Source organism: Falco punctatus (genome assembly GCF_963210335.1).
Source record: "Falco punctatus genome assembly, contig: scaffold_67, whole genome shotgun sequence".
In the NCBI taxonomy this organism is placed as follows: Eukaryota; Metazoa; Chordata; class Aves; order Falconiformes; family Falconidae; genus Falco; species Falco punctatus.
In genome coordinates, this window is record NW_027660125.1 from 258,077 (window position 1) to 274,684 (window position 16,608).

At 43.6% G+C, this 16,608-nt stretch overlaps 1 protein-coding gene across 1 annotated transcript; it reads right to left on the reverse strand.

The window, feature by feature from the left end:
• Positions 1 to 720: 720 nt before the first annotated feature.
• On the reverse strand, positions 721 to 11,043 carry LOC308057916 (ankyrin repeat domain-containing protein 26-like). Its single transcript, XM_080411929.1, has 6 exons — positions 10,997 to 11,043; positions 10,794 to 10,880; positions 10,082 to 10,317; positions 9,092 to 9,323; positions 2,514 to 2,559; positions 721 to 1,011 (listed from the first exon to the last, which is right to left on the reverse strand). Exons 3-6 carry the CDS (start codon positions 10,315 to 10,317, stop codon positions 863 to 865), a joined length of 663 nt encoding a protein of 220 aa, XP_080268055.1. The 5' UTR covers positions 10,794 to 10,880; positions 10,997 to 11,043; the 3' UTR covers positions 721 to 862.
• Between the last annotated feature and the right edge of the window lie 5,565 nt (positions 11,044 to 16,608).

Below are 16,608 nucleotides of genomic sequence, written 5' to 3' on the forward strand. Positions count from 1 at the left end.
GATGAATACCGTGAGGGGCCATGGGCACAAACTGAAACACAGAGGGTCGGGGCTGAACATCAGGAAATGCTTCTTTCCGATCAGGGTGACTGGGCACTGGCACAGGCTGCCCATGGAGGCTCCATCCTGGGAGATGCTCAAAAGCCAGCATGGTCCGGGGCAACCAGCTCTGGGTGGTCTTCCCTGAGCAGGGGAGCTAGAACGGATGACCTCCAGAGGTCCCTTCCAACCTCACCCGTTCTGTGGTTCTGTGATCCAAAACAAACATACCAAACCCACCACATAACTCTCTTGGCACTGCTACACACTCACAGTAATGTTAAACCTAAGGCGCATAAGGTGACAGCAACGTAAAGTGCCCTGTCCTCCAGCATGACCACTGGTAAAGATTTCACTTTATCGGCAGAAACAGTCACGGCATCTGGGCTGAAGCAGCAGGCTCAAATCACATCAAACGATGTCCTAAGCATTAAAGTAACACTGGAAACATTAAAAACACATAGGGTGAAAGGATTAAGCAGAACAAAGGGAATGCTTTCGTTAAAACACAGAACATCAGTGGAGAAAAAATAATGCATCTACCTTAATAAGAAACATTCTGACAATTCTGTCACGCTCAAGAATCAAGGTGAGTCATTCTGCTAGTCAGAAAAAAACAGGTGTGCTTCTTAGGGTGAGTGCAAAATAAAACACCTATGTATCAATAAACCAACAGGCAAGTGCAATGTGCTTGACATCCATTTAATAGAATTCACATTCGGACTGCAATAAATACATTTTCACATCTGAACTGTGGGATGAGAAACTATAGACGCACTATGTAAACAAAATCCTTTCCGGAGCTTTTTTCCCAGCATTTTGTTCAAATCAGGTAATTTTTGGTTAAAACATCATGGTACTCCTGTACTGCCCTGCAAAGGGGATCCTGGTCAACGTGGATACTTTTTGAAGATCCATCGGAAAATACCATGGGAGAAGCTCCAGCAGATCCAGCTTCAAGTTCAGCAGTGGCTAGGGAGAAGAGAAACAAGATTCCGGTGTTGCTTTTACACTAGACAGGGCCAAATCAGTCACTATGAAAACATCATGGATAACTGGAGAGACTATAATCCAGAAAGAGATTTAAAAACTTCCAAGGGATCGTAACAATCAAAGGGCTACGCACAAAGGAAGAAACAATCTTTTTCCACATTTGCTTACCAGTCAACAGTATTTCTAAAGCCAGTGAAAGAAATTCTATAGGCTACACAGCGAACATCTTCAGGGAATCCACAAATGACTCCGGCTTACACCAGTGCTAAACTAAGCCCCCCTGCAGATCTCTCGAACCTCCAGTATCTGTTTTCCTTGAATGTTCAAAGCAGTGATTTATTGGAACTCTACTCCTAAAAACCAGCTTCTGCCTTCTCTGTGACAAACTTAAAAAGAATCCGCCGGTGAAAACGCAAACACCTTTGCAGTGCAGTCAGGCCAGGACAAGTCTCCTAGCCTGGCACTTTCTTTGAGGGGCGTCTTTGTAACTCACCCTGGCAAAACCCTCTTTCCTCCACAAAAACACATACTCAATGACAGCAAGCCCACCTTTACTGTTCTTCTCCAGCCACATTTTTCAGACAAGGTCCTGAAACCAAACACACTCTATGACACCTAGCAGATGCACAGTCAGGTTCAAAATGCACACGGATGAAATGCAACGGCTTTGTGTCCATTCGGACACATGGAACGAGCTGTGAAGCTACAGCTGAACACTCTCTGTATTACTAAAAGCGTGCAGGAACAGAAGGAAATTCTCGCAGGGGCCACCTGCTTTGAAATAGCACCAGTCACTGCAAAGCAAAGCAGTGACTCTGGAGGAACGACTACCCTGAAACAGGTGGAATTCCGCTTTCGACACCTGGCCTCATATTATAGAGCATGTTTCATGCTATGTGTTAAAAGCATTCAACTCATCTTATGTTTGCCTAAGTGCTACTAAATCATTTTTTCCTAAAGAAAGGGTATCTTTCATCACTGATTATATTTTTCTTGCTTATTCAAAAAAGACTGCAACATAAGCTACAAATACAAGCAATGAATAAGAAATAGCAAAAAACCAAGGTCCAACAGCAGAGAATGTGCACGGTATGATTTAGTGCGGAATGCAACTGATGCACATGGAAGAAGCAGTGATGGCTGAAGTCTATAAACATCTTCTCTCAGGGCTTCTTTTACGTTTGACGTTTGTGCTCAAGGATTCACTCTAGAAAAACGTGACTTCAGCTTACGCCAAGTGCACCCGTGTAGAGGAAGTGGGTTAGTTTTCTCTGCACTTGTCTTTTTCAGGCAACTGCATAACATTCTACACAATCTTTTGGTAAGCTGGAAGTTTTCACATTCAAGTCTAAACTGGAAAGCTAGCAGAAAAACCTCCCTGTGCTTAGCACAGGAACTTCACAGCTTTCAAGCCGTTATGTTCAAGAGTAGGAACACTCCTCTTTTTCCTTAAAAATGCCCCTAACATAGTGACACATTACCTTGTTTAAGTTCTTTAGCGATTTTTTCATCTAGTTCCTGCCATACCTAGAATTATACAGAAAATACAGTTAATATTTTAACAGTTACGTTTTTCTAATTTTAAACTTCTAAAACATTCTTAAAATCCACACATAATGAGAGAAAACCTAAAAATATAATTCCAAATAGACACATCTTGGTTTGGGGTTTGATTTCTACTGAAGAGAAACTTTTGGTCAGTCGGGCTGCAGCTGCCTCATTGCTCAGCAACGTTAACAAAACAATTTGTAACTCACCAGCTGGATTATTACTGGGCATTTAACAAAATACACAGGAAGAAAGCAAGAAAGCCTAGCGCAGTTATTGCAGTGAAGGTATGGCTGAAGTTTATCATCAAACACACGAACAGAATGTCAGCTACATGCCGAGATAGGTACAAATGCCACCCACAGGGACAAATCAGCCAGTTGAGGCTGGCTTCTGCAACTTCACAGAGAGAAGAGCTGCACCAGCAGCTGCTGCAGGATTGACATACACCATTTGTATAGAAAAAAGCGTGCGCCAATATTCTTCTTTTCTCCACCTTAAGATGGGAAATTGAAAGAGCTCCTACAGATGATGCCAAAACTTCTTTATTGTTATTGCAAATACCACGACACGCATTTATAAAAACATAAAAGCACACACAATTTTTTCTTGCAAACTGTGTACTAAGAAAAGATAACCACAGCTACAGCTTCTACGCAGCGAGTGCTGTGGGGTTTATTATGTAGCTGGAATCAGCCTGGATCACTACAAAGGAGCACTTACGCCTCTTCTCCCCTAGAAAGTGAGTATTGTTACCAATTAAGTTATTCTCACTTATGATTCTGCCTTCAGAAGCCTTCACAAGAAGGAATCACATCTCTTAATTTAAGAGTCACAGTCCAAGCGCTATATGCTGCTGTTTACATTTGATGATACCTGCTACTCCTACATTTTTTCCATCAAATTTGTGACACACAGAAGTGAATTTCAAAACACGTATCATACAGCTTCCAGGGCTACGATGGCCATGAAGATGCTGCAGGGCTTGGACCTCGTGAGCTATATGGAGAGGCTGAGAGCTGCAACCTGTTTCTTTACTGGAGAACAGGAAAACTCAGAGGGACCTTATCTATGTGTATAAATACCTGGTGGGGGGAGTACAGAAGGTGGAGCCAGACTCTTCTCAGCGGTGCCAAGCAAAAGAACAAGAGGAATAGGCACAAATCCAGATAGAGGAAATTTTAACACAAGGATTTTTACAATTATTATTTTTAAAAAAATTGTAAGCATGGACAGACACTGGAACAAGTTGCCAGAAAAGGTTGTGGAGTGTCCATCCTTGGAGATGTATAACACCTGGCTGACAGAACAGTGACAAAACCTGCTGTGGCTGACCCTGCTTTGAGCAGGGGTGATGCTGGACTAGATCATCTCTAGAGGCCCCTTCCCCTCACTCATTCTGCGACTCTCTTGATTTTAGTACTGAATTCCTGGGGGAAGGAGCATTTATTTTATGAAATGAGCAGACCCACCTAGCAGCATAACAACAACAAGAAGAACGGAAACACTGCACAGGGTACTCAACAGGACACAGAGAGCAAGAGCCTCAGGAAGGAAACCACTCTGCTTACCCTCACAAGAGGAGCAGTAACAGGCAGTAACTGCAAGGGTCAAAGGAGCGGGGCTGTAAACCAGCGAAGCGGAGGGAAGGGCTCTCTCTCCAGGAACACAGGGAAAGCTGGGACCACATTCACCAGATCCTGCAGGAGAAGCACCACTCCGTGATACTTCATTGAAATACTCTGTGCCAACAGAGCTGCATGAACAATGGAAAAGGACCCCCCAAATCTCTAATTGTTTTCAAGCAGGTACAAGCAGAAGCAAAATTCTGGGGAGAAAGGACCCCCTAACTCCTGAGACGAGACACAGGTAACAGAAAAAAGCAGGAAAACTAATGCCTAGACCAAAATACGGCCCAAACCCAGGACCAAGCCCAAGCAAAGTCGTAGTAGTTAGTGGTGTTAGAAGAAACCACTTTTCCTGGTTTCCTGAGTCTTCACAATGACTAGAAGGTCCACAGGACCCTCTGCAACATGTACAAATCAATCAAGAGAAGAAAAAGGTCTTGTTTTCCTCTTATCCATTCCATCAATGTCTTTGTGATTCTCATCCATGTCTGAGGGAAGAGAAATAGGTGGAAATAAAGCCAACACACTGATTTCTGAAAAGGGAACGAATGAAGAGCCAGGCAAAATACACCTCCGAGGACCTTAACTTGCCTCCACTTTTCTCCTTCCCCCCAAACCCCTGGGCAAGGCATCACAGCTGAGTGTCCCAAACCTCCTGAGCAGGTACTTCTCACCTCACTGCACATCTCTTCAGGCGGTAACACACCAGGTGTTCACTTGCAGCAGGCACCTTCTCAACAATTCTTTTTCAGAAAGTGGTGTTGACTTACTACTTATCCACACAGGCTGCTTTAGCACAGAGTAAGCTGGATCCTGTAAGACTCCGTGAGATGATGCTCCGAGTCTGGAGTACCGTACTGTTCTGAAGTTGAGTTCCTAGACACAACTGCTGCGACCACCAAGAACTTTTTGTATATCAGAAGTGGCAAGGAGGGTAAACCAGCCTACTCCTAGAGCTCAAAGTTCCATTATAACAGATTAAATCCATAGACTATCATCTCACAGATGGTTAACTACCACAGAAGCCATTGCATTACATCTCACAGATGGTTAACTACCACAGAAGCCATTGCATTACAAATACATAAAGCAGAGAAGTCCCCTGCAGCAGTCATTCTTTCACTTGGACAAACTAAAGTTCAAAATATGTGCAGTGTTAGGAAAATGTGAATACATCAGTAAGTTTTAATCAAAACCTAACAGCATAAACAACATTTCCAGTATAAAATACCATCCCAACATTAAACAATGCTGGCTGCAAACCTTGCCATGTATCTGGCTGCAGAGAAGAGAGACGGACAGATTTTTGATGAAGGAGCTGAAGAAGAAAGAAAAACGGCCTGAAGTTCACAGGTCTTCAGTGAGAAACAAGAACGTGGCCTACATGTAAATGAAGCAAGTAAAAAAGCTGACAACAAAGACTGCTACAAGAGTGCAGAAAGCCAAATCAGAAATGGAACAGAAATTGGAAGATGAAGTAGGAAGCAGACATTTCCCTTCCCACATTAAACTGGTTTCATTTATCCACTGATTCACCCTGGTTGCAGAGTTCACTGTTCTTGTCTGTCAAGACACCCATGTTCATTTTCACCAGCCTTTGGCACAGCTCTGAGGATTTAAGCTTGACATTTGTTAAACCTAACAACAGGACTCCAGTCCCAAAACCTCCTTGCAGCACTTGCAGGAGACATTCCTTGCCTTAGTCTATGGACTAAGGGAGCAGGTCTGAAATACTGAATTGCTAGTTGCTACGGTCACTGTCTAATTACATGCACAGAATTTGTCAAGTACTTGTAATTTATTCCACATTACTGAAGCTCTAATACAAATAAAAACCACCAAAAAACCCCAAAGACATTGCATGTGATTGGGATTCTACTGGTTAATAAGCTTGTGCCAATATGAACTTCTTTTGTATTTTTAAAGATCCTTTTGCACTTCAAGGTTATTCATTTCTGTAGCGTATATATTTGATAAAGGGGAAGGGGCTATACTGTAATGGAACACATTTCTTTATGCTTTTTTAAGAATAACACGCTCATTTTTTTGCTGAACTTGTGATATGACCATCTTCAACATGTACGGCTCTATGTGTAATCACTGATAGTCATGCCTCATGTTTAGGAAAACGGTGCAATCTTTCAAGCCTTTAAACACCAAATTCCTTAGTTAAGTCTAAAGGAGAAACTGTGTCCACTTGCTAGTGGAGCACTTCTTCCTCTTGTCAGCATCATTTACCAGGTTTTCTTCCAACAGCTGCAGGACCAATGATTACCATCATTTTGAATAATAGCAGTGTGAACTATTTTCACCTCTTTGCCCCTGAAGCTATTTCAAAGCTTCTGCACAAACAAAATTTACACAAACATCTTCCTCTTCAGAATGGCTGGCATGTTCCCTACTTCCAATAGCCCTTCTCACCTTGAGGAAGCTACTACAAGGAACACCAAATCTGCAGAGAGCTTTGACTAAAAAAAGAAGCCTCAAAGGATTGCCTGAGGCACACTGCAATTTCAGCTTCTTAACTCCCTGTCATTTAGAGCTTCAGTGGCAGAAGCATTTGTCATCTCCAGCCAAGGCAGCACTGCGCATCCTGAATTTAAAGGCAAGGCAAATTCTGTAGAAGGGAACCAGGTTAGTGGGAAAACAAAGCTGAGGCATAACTGAAGTAAACAGTGAAGAAAAGGCTTAGAGTCAGAGAAATTCTTCTGTTTTGAAACAGTCTGGTGAACAGACAGAATACCAGGCAGCACAACCAGCAAAGCATTTCAAAACAGACTAAAACTATAATCTCTGATTTCTTCTCTCATGCTCCAGCTTGCCTCCTGAATGGCACGGGACTCCTGCGGAAATGACAGCACAGACTGTGCATCTGGTGATTTTGCATTTGGAAACTGATTGAGATTTGCCACCCGTTATTGTATGCAGAGGGATACATGCAGTTTTTCCCTTTTGTTACTTCCTGACTTCAAAGTCTTACGTTCCAATTCAATCCTCTTTTCTCAGATGCATGTTATGCACATGACATACTGCACCCGACTGAGAACAATTAAGCCCGCAGTTCTAAGTGAAATACTCACCTAGTCCTCCAGCAACTACTGCACCTCTGAGAACTCAGTTCCTTTCTTCTGAAGGACTCCAGAGAAGATCAGGTTTTAAGACTTCCCTGAATACACTGAACGTCAGGTGACTTGAGGCTACAAGCAGTGCCACTACAACTAGTCTCAGTTGTTCCCTAACTGGTGATTACAGGAAGAAATATCATAAAGAGATGTGCAGCTGGATTTAGTAACAGGGAGGTTATTCTTTTTTTCCTGTTTCTTCTTCAAAAAAAGAAACCACAACTGTTAAACCCTTTTCTTTTAAACTAGGACAGCTTTTTTCCTAGAAGTGGGATGGTTTCCTCCTTTGCCTTTTTCTTCTTGTAACATCTTGCTCTTTTTTCCCTGCCCTCACGTGCTCCCTGCTCCCTGTCCCTCTTGTTCCCTTGTCCTGGCTTTCTCCTTACTTCAGTTTTGCAGTGGATCCCTGAATTTCGCCTCCTTTCTGCTGCTTGCGTGCAGAATAATCCCTGCAGGTGGTACAGTACTAATTGCCTCCCACGTTCTTTAGGTAGTGTTTTGTCCGCCCCTCTGACACAAAAAACACATTCACAACGATACAGAAAAGTTCATCTCTTAACTGCCGCTGATACGCATTACCTACACACCGCTTTGTCTATTTTTGTTTTGTTGTTTGGTTTGGTTTTTTCTTTTTCTTAAACCAGGTGCAGTATGTAGACACGTTATTTTAAATGGATTCTTTCCAGTGTAGGTGGGACCACCGAACCAGGGTAAGGCTTAAAAGTGAGCGAATGCTTCTCACATCCATTCAACAACAGAATATGCGAGGGACAGACACTGACTGAACAGGCAAGCTTGCCCATGCCTCAGTCCTATGCTAGGTGGGAAACAGATTACAACGACTGACATCTGTTTCCAACTCTCATGATATCACGTTTACCATTCTGTGAGGGATGTGCTATCATGCTGACTGCTAATTACAGGGCACACTTTGACCAGAGGTATTGCAGAGGTTGCAGCTTTTTACCAAATTAGAAAGCTCTGTAGACTTCCTGAGGAGCAGTTACATATAACACCACATAGCAGGACCCACAAAATCAAATGCCTCCTATGCACAGCATACGTCCCGCACTCAAGTGAGAAGTTACGTGTCCTGTTCATGCCATCCTAGTTTTGAAGCATCCCTTTGTTGGTATTGTACTAAAACAAGTTCCGGTGAAGAAACTGCTAGCATGAACATCAGTGAAGGAGGAAAAGGTGTCTCAAACAAAGATGTCTGATGGGATTTTGCACTCATCATAAAGTTAGCTGTTTTAAAAAAGGTCATCCACAGAATGGCTTGGGTTGGAAGGGACCTTAAAGATCATCCAGTTCCAACCCCCCTGCCATGGGCAAGGACACCTTCCACTAGACCGGGTTGCTCCAAGCCCCACCCAGCCTGGCCTTGAGCACCGCCAGGGATGGGGCATCAGCACTAAATTTTACTGAAGAGCTTCTTTGGCAGCTTCCTATGCCACAGTATTCTTCATCACAGTTTCTCTTGCAAAAGAGAACTTGCAAAAAAAACCTGTTATGCAGTTCATCATTTAGAACTCAGTATTTTTTGGTCTTTGAGCGCTTCTGGAAATTTTATAACCCTAATGACCAGAAGTCTTCATTTCTACCACCTAGTTGTATACTGGTTTGATGAGCAATTTGGTTTAGCATATTAGAGCATATGGTTTGGAACTAGAAATGGATTCTAACTTTAGACTGAAAAGCACAACCTTGCTTACAGATACTCTTCAACACTAGTTGAGAACAGTATTTAAAAACGCTTACCTTAGCCACATAGGCTTCAACTCTGTTTCTTGATGGTAACGTATTCACGGTTGGGGTTAGGAAGCTTCCTCCTAGATTTAGACTTCTATTCAGTGCCAGATCGTTGCTAATATGTCCCAGTTCAGTTGAATACAGAACTGGACCACTGACAGCGCTGCTTGCAATTAAAGGTTTGCTTCTATGGCACTCCTGAAGGAGCTTAGCGTTGGCTTCTGCTCGTCTCTCATTAGCTCTGAAACATTCAGAAGCATACAAAGAATTATCTTTGGTAGTAACACCTCCGCAAAGTTACCCTCCAGGTCTTTGACTATTATTTGACTTCTGAAAGTGGAAGGGATTAAGAGAGTCCAAAAAAACCGTCCATAATTTGATCTGAGGTTTTTTGAAGAGCCTATTTCTAGGTAGCCACACTACCTGCAAGAAGCAGCAAGAGTTAACCAATACTTTGGACTTCTCAGCATTAAGGCCTCAAAGCAGTCTGTGCACACCGTGTGTTTACATAGCTCTTCCTGAAAGGTACATCACCTGCATAAGAACTCTGGGCTACCCTTCCTTTCCCAAAGAAAGCTGAAACCTATAACATGTGGCTAAAATGGAAGCCAAAAGATTTTTGTTGTTCTTCTTCATAGCATCAAATGCCATTCTCTGAAGGGCCTATCCTTATTCAAGCAGTAAAGGACATGACATTATCTTTTCTGCCATACTTAGAGTAAGAAGAGGAGATTAGAGACTGGCAAAAAGGCTGCCTGTTAAAACAAACTCCACTTCAAAAATATCCTATTAACACCCATGATCGGTGGTGTTACTGCTGGAACACTGAAGAGAAATGAAGATAGTTCCAATGAACAGGGGGGAGCCTTAAGGTACTTTCATCACAAATATGCTATCTTACGCATAATGCTGACCAGATGTAGAAAAGGTATTTAACGAAGAAAACTGCTTGAGGAAGAAGTAGTATCTTATTATCACCCCAAAAATGCATGGACTTACCCTTCTAGTTTATTTCCTAGGCATCTTCCATTTTTAACTTCCTCCAGGTACAGGTCTTTGTACTTTTCCGCTTCTGCCTGTGCGGATTCTTTTTGAAAAATACTGTCTCGTTGGGTATTTTTTATCCTGTCCAATTCACGTTCGAGGTCTCCAATTCTGTGTTCTAGCTGGTTTGTCAGCAAAGCATGACAACTGGCTCTGATTTGTTCTAATCTGTCCTGGGAGGCTGCCTGCATCTGAAGTAGATACACACTTTCAACCACCGCAAAGAAAAAGAGAACTCTCCTCGCCAGTCAATTGCGTGCACCCAATTTCAAGGGCCCAGCTCTATTCAGCGAGGCAACTGTGCCTCCTCACTGCCATCAGCGACCAGGGCACAACCCTGGAACTACCACACTAAATGATTCTTTTCATTCAGAAAGAACCCCCATCTTAGCACTATTACTCATCAAAGCTACTGATGGAAGAACACTATCTCTGTAGGACAGGGCATAGCATTCCTCAAAGAAATTATGGAGATGCGGCACCCCCAGCCCCCACCCTGCAGCTTTGGTGACTTCTTTTCTGAGCGTTGCCCCTTGTGCAATGACTAAGGAAGATGTGTATGCCTGGCTGTGACAACTCTAAGTTGCAATACCCATTCAAGGATAAACAATGAGAACAGACCAGTGGACAGTGATACCCCTCCAAGAACTGCAAAATGAAAATCTACCTTGGCAAGTTTTTGATTCAGGGCCTGCAGGCACACTGCACGCACATGAAAGCATCTTGCCCAACCATATTCCCTTCTCCCACTGCCCTTCAGGAAAAACAGAAGTACAGCGTAACACATGGAATCAGGCACCACCCCCCGCCCCTATAAAATGACAACCAAAACAGAAGTCTGTAACAGACACACATAAGAAATTAACTTACCTGCAAAATCAGATTGACTTCTTGCAGTTTTTGTCTTATTTCTTGTTCAGCTCACTCTTCCACCTCTTTTGTATTGTTCTATTTGGCTGCGATCCACCGTGTTAGTCTCCATATGGTGTTTGAGGTTAGCCACCTCTTCTTTCAGCTGGCTTTTGCTCTTTTCCAGTTTTTCATGGCTCCCACGCATGGTGGACAACTCTCGCAAATCATGATTTTGTGCTTCTAGCTGCATGCCTTTTTTAGACTATCTCCAGCTGCTGGGAAAGTTCATCAACCTGTAGACAGGAAAGGGGAAAAAAACAGGGAACTCAGAGGGATCTAAAATTAGTCAAATCTGTGAAAATTGGTAAAGGAGTTGGCCATCAAGACTATTTATCATCTGCTGATTCAGTGTTAAAACAAAAGTGAAACCAGGCTCTTCTTTTAAAACAAGAACAGCTTTCACATCATTTCTGACAGCATTCTTCAGGTTCCCATCCTTCCTCAGTTCTGCAGTGGGTCACAGACCAAGAGGTACCAAACCAGCGGCATTACACCCGCAGGGCTAGGCTGAAAAGCACTAGGGCTATTCTTCTGCGAGATGTTCATACGATCATAGGAAATCAAACACACCCATACCCAGTTACATCACAGCCACATTCTGGTTTCATCAGAAAAAAACCCATGTATCATGCTTCAGAGGAACTGTCACATGCTGTCACACGGTCAAAGCTTCGTCACAGAACTGACAAGACAAGAAACGGATACCCTTTCCTTCCATTACGCTAATAGATCTGGAAGTAGTAGTTCAGAACACCGCTTTTACAGCAGTGGTGGCAGAAGACAGTCTCTTTAGGTCAAAGCTACAGTTTGTTTTCAAAAGATTTCCAGGAAATATCAGAGTTCCCATAGGTCCCAATGGTCAACTACAGCTCTATCCCCTTCTTTCCCCCTCCAGAAACATCCATCGTCTATACCTATTAACCATAAAACATGATATCCCATCATCTTTTATTTTTAAAAAAGAGGGGGAAACCACCAGAGTCAACACTTGAAAGTCTCTAAAATACGTAGAAACTTTACACTTATTTAAAATTGCCCAAACGTAATTCCATTCCCTGTCATTCAAAATAGCTCTTCCAACAGGACCACAAATATGCTGCTAACCTGTGAACTACAAGTGAGCCACTGTCAAGGCAGTTGACTCGTTCTACAATAATATCTTCTAAAAAGGAGCATAACTTTGAAACACAGCTATCTCAGTAATGAGCGGAGAAGCAGATAAAAGGTTCCATGCTACCGAACAGCCAGAGCAACCTCAAAAGCATTTGTGGGTCTCCATGACAAGGGAAAGACGGACTGAGTCAGCTACTAGTAAGCAACAAGTTACAGGGTTTTTTCCGCATCACCTCACACTGCATCGTGCCCTGGGAAGCAAAGACACCATTCCGAAAAGCAAACCCCCACCTGCCTCCTGCTCAACTCATGCCCGAGACAGGCTTCAGGGGGTGACCTTGGGCAAGGCCAACTGCACAGAGTTGTTCCGAGTGATGGTGGCGTTACTCCCCTCTCTTCCGAGAGGGAATGCATCCGTCGGAGCCCGACGATGCTGCCACGGCCTCAAGCTGCAGCCAGGCCTGTGCTGGGCCTTCACTGCTCTCAGCCCTGGCCCTCACCCATGGACGTGACGTCCCAGTAGGACTGCAGACCTGCCCATCCCTATGGACCGGCCTGGTGATCTGCACTCTTGGAGGACTCTGCTTACTGTCCCCAGAACTGTCCCCAGAACTCTTCTGCTCTTCTTGGTGAGGGCCTGTGGGGCTGATCCCTGGCCTGTGTGGTCACAGACCCTGCCAGCCTTGCTGTGGCTCTTGCTTTGCCCTTCCTCTGCAGGACAGCCTACCCCTGATGTGCCCTCGCAGATACTGCTGTGTATGTAACACTTCCATCTTTACCCCTAAGAGCTACATCAGTATTACAGTCGCCTACTACTGTGACCATAGAAGGAACATCAAAAACCAGCCAAATAATTTCAGAAATACAGCCAAGAAAAAAGTAGTCAAAATCAACAACATGAAAAGAAGTATAAAGAAAGAACAAAGGTTACAAAAGAAAAACCACCACAATAACCCAAACAAAATAAAGCTCACCTTTGTTCTTAATCTGCCAGTTTCATTGACCATTTTCTTCACTTCTCCCTGCAAATTCAGCTGGGACAGTCCCCCTCTCGCCTCATACACCCTTAGTTCCTTCGTAGCTCTGCTCAGCAGCCTCTTCAACCTGCACAGCAAACTAGTCATGAAAACAATGAAGCAAAAAGGAACAAAACTGGACTTTTTCACATACTCTCACGTAAACAGCACAGACACAGCTTGCTTTATCTTTAATGTACTTGACACACCAGGAATTACCAGGAAAAAACAGTATTCCTGTGCCACATACACTTGGAGAGTCCAGATTTCACCTGAAAAGAGGAATGAAAGACTCCCTTTTTCCCAGGAGAACTGCAGAGCAACCTGCAGCTGCAGTTGTTTTGGCAGCTATTGAAAACTAGGGGCTGGTGTACAGAAGTACCTTGCAAGAACTAACACGAGGCTGGCATCTGCTCACAGTTAGGTACACCTATTTTTACACTAAAGTTTAATAAAACATGACTCCTACGCAGGGATACCTCTTCACCACGCTAAAAAGCCGTACCTCTTACACCTTTCTGCAGATCGAGGTTTCTTTTCATTTCTTGGGCCAGACGTAGTTCAACTGGGCGTTTCAACTCTACCAGCTTCTTCACTTCCTTTCTTTCACTCTCGCACTTTCAAAAGAGAAAAGAAAGATGTATCACACACACAGAGCACAGGAAAAATACCTACGTACAGTCTGTGCATCTAGCGCTCTCCACAGAGAAGCTGCTGGACATCTCTATCTGTTAGCCACGTTCCACAGAATGCCATGGGACGGAATTCCTGAGGCTATTCCATCCATCCCTTCAGGTTTCACATCAAACAGACCAATATGTAACTACAGAAACAGATGCCCTCGCCTGAAGCAAAGGCCATCCTCTTCTAGACATAACAGGTGGAAAAGATGCTGGAGAACACTTTTGGCAGTGCCTCTGCTCACAGTAGGGATTACGTAGGTATGCACTTCATGGGAGAACATCGATCCATCCAAAGCTTTCATGGGATCTTCCACCAACCAGCAGGCAGGGGCTTGTGGAGGAACCTGATCTTTTGGAGTTCTTCAACATTTTATTCCCCTCGGCCATTACCTCCACCTCTTCTGTGTGGGCATTTACTTAGCCCCATGCTGGTTTTCCTCCTCTTGGTGTTTTCTCAGCCACACCAGAGGAGAGCTGGCAGCTGTTTTGACTTTGTTCTTCCATTTTCCCTCTACAGAAAAGGAGAAAAGGGGAAGGCCGCCCCTTGGCAACTGGCAGGCGCTGCTTGTTTCCCAAGCACTCGTTCATTTACCCAGCATTCCTTCAGTATGTTTTTCTGCAAGGCTTTTAAGCTCCCGCTACGCTGAAAACATACAGCAGCTCCTCCATACACGCACTGGAAACATAAACCTGCCTAGAAACCAAGGGGTCAGAAGATGACCACACAAAATCCAAGGAAGAACTGGGAACTGTGGCCTTGCTCGATGTGCTCAACTGATAGCAAACCACACTGGGAACTCTTCCCAACAGAGCCACTCCAGAACTTACACAAAGATACCCATCTAGCTTTTATTTGCTTCCTCCGTGACCCCCAAACGATAAGGTACTCGCAGCCTGAATGGCAGGGATAACAGAAAGCAATGATATGTAAGAACCTGACCAGAAGGTGCATGTGGTTCTCCTGGGTATTGGCCCGGTGCCTGGAGAATTTTCTGGGCTCACCTGTTGCAACAGTTCAGCCTTCTCCTCGTCCAGCTGAGCAACGCGCTCTTCAAGGTGGGATCTTGACTTCAAGTGCTCCTCCCACCTGCTGTGCAAGTCCTTGGATGTCAGAGCCAGCATGTTCTGCTTCTGCGTCTGTGAAAGCAACAGTGGCAGAAGAAAAAGTAAGGTGGCCGGAAAAGACAAGAGCGCAGGACAATGCAGTAACTTACACAGAAACAGGCCTAAGCTCTCCTCCACCCATCCAAGACCTATGGCCAAGGTTGATGTGGAGTGTAAAACACACCTTAGGAACCATAACCAAGAACAGCAGCTGGAGCTGGTGGGAAGAAGGAATACTCTAGAAACGACAGGATGAGGTTACAACTTTGGGGCATAAGATGACATGCACACACACACACAAAATCACCCTACAGCTTTCCTGCAAAGCTCCTCTGGTTCCCTCTATACTTCAGTTTTCGTAAGAACACTGCAAAAGGTGGTGCAAAAGGACAACATTCGCTCCTACTTTCAACAGCTACACTCAGATTTATTCATATAGTTACGGACATTAAGTACCTTAGTTTTCAACTTTCTTTCCAACTCCTTTTGCAAGCGCAGCTTGTCTCTCTCCAGGTCACTGTGGTAGCGTGTAGTAACTTCAAGTGAAGCTGCTGGCATAGATTGCTTTTTAGGTGCATCAGCAAGCTCCTGCTGCAGTTGTCCAAGCATGCCCTAACGAAATAGTTAAATGAGCATGAAGAAAGTTCTAAGAACATGAAATACGCCTTTAACTTATTTTATTATACAATTAGACCTGTCTAGATTGAACCCAAAAGTATGCAATTTTGCCTGCCACCAGCAGGCATCTGCATGGATGATGACCTCTCGTCATCTTTCTCAGCTGAGAACCTTTGACTATCAGCAGCTGTTCACGAGGATTTCTGTTTCCTAACACATAAAATAGGCTCAGGTATTGTTCTTCCTTGAACAATACACAGGAACACACTGCCATCAGGTATTTTTTTCCTAACAAAACCCAAAGAAATCTGTTGTGATCTAAGAGCCACAGTCTGACTGCAAATATTACTCTGGTGACTGAAGGCAGGACTTTGTGTTAGATTGTTCTTTCTTCTGTTTCTTCACTATACAAATACAATTAAATGAATACAAATATCTGAAAGCTCCTTTGAGATACACTTTAAGGGTATGCTGAATCACATCCTCTTGTAGTCTTCTTACTCAGCTCGTTTTAGAAGTACTGATAGATTAGGTTTACAAAAATCTGCACAGCTCATATATATGTATAGCTATATACATATACACACACACACTCTCTCACATGATCTTCAAAAGGAACCCATTATTTTGGTAGTAAGAATACAAAGCAAGTCACAGTTTACAATGATTGACAGTACTGCTGGATGTGGCTACACATCATAAAAGAGAAAGCTTAAGGTCACCGTCTGACATGAACTTTGAGGAGCAGGCAGGCCCCTCAGAACCCTCAAAACACATACAGAAATCAACAGCTGGACATTACTAATACTCTTCAATCTTGATAGCAGCTTACAGAGAACCTATTTTTTCCCTCTATAGAAGCTTCATATAAATCTATCCCCAACCACTTCACTTCTCTGTACCTTCATTTCTCAGCCCTCGTGTATTGGATGGTTCCTCCTTTTATACCACTCTCATTCATGTCATCAGTGCAATACTTACATCAAAACCATCAAATACTTAAGACTATTCTATAGGGCATAACATGGACTAAGGA

Excerpts from the sequence above, each read along its gene's own strand:
- LOC308057916 (XM_080411929.1), bottom strand. The coding sequence starts at position 10,317 with ATGCAGGCAGCCTCCCAGGACAGATTAGAACAAATCAGAGCCAGTTGT. Across the intron at positions 9,324-10,081 it reads CTAGGAAATAAACTAGAAGG|AGCTAATGAGAGACGAGCAG; the intron begins GTAAGTCCATGC and ends TGAATGTTTCAG. Across the intron at positions 1,012-2,513 it reads CGCTAAAGAACTTAAACAAG|CCACTGCTGAACTTGAAGCT; the intron begins GTAATGTGTCAC and ends TCTTCTCCCTAG.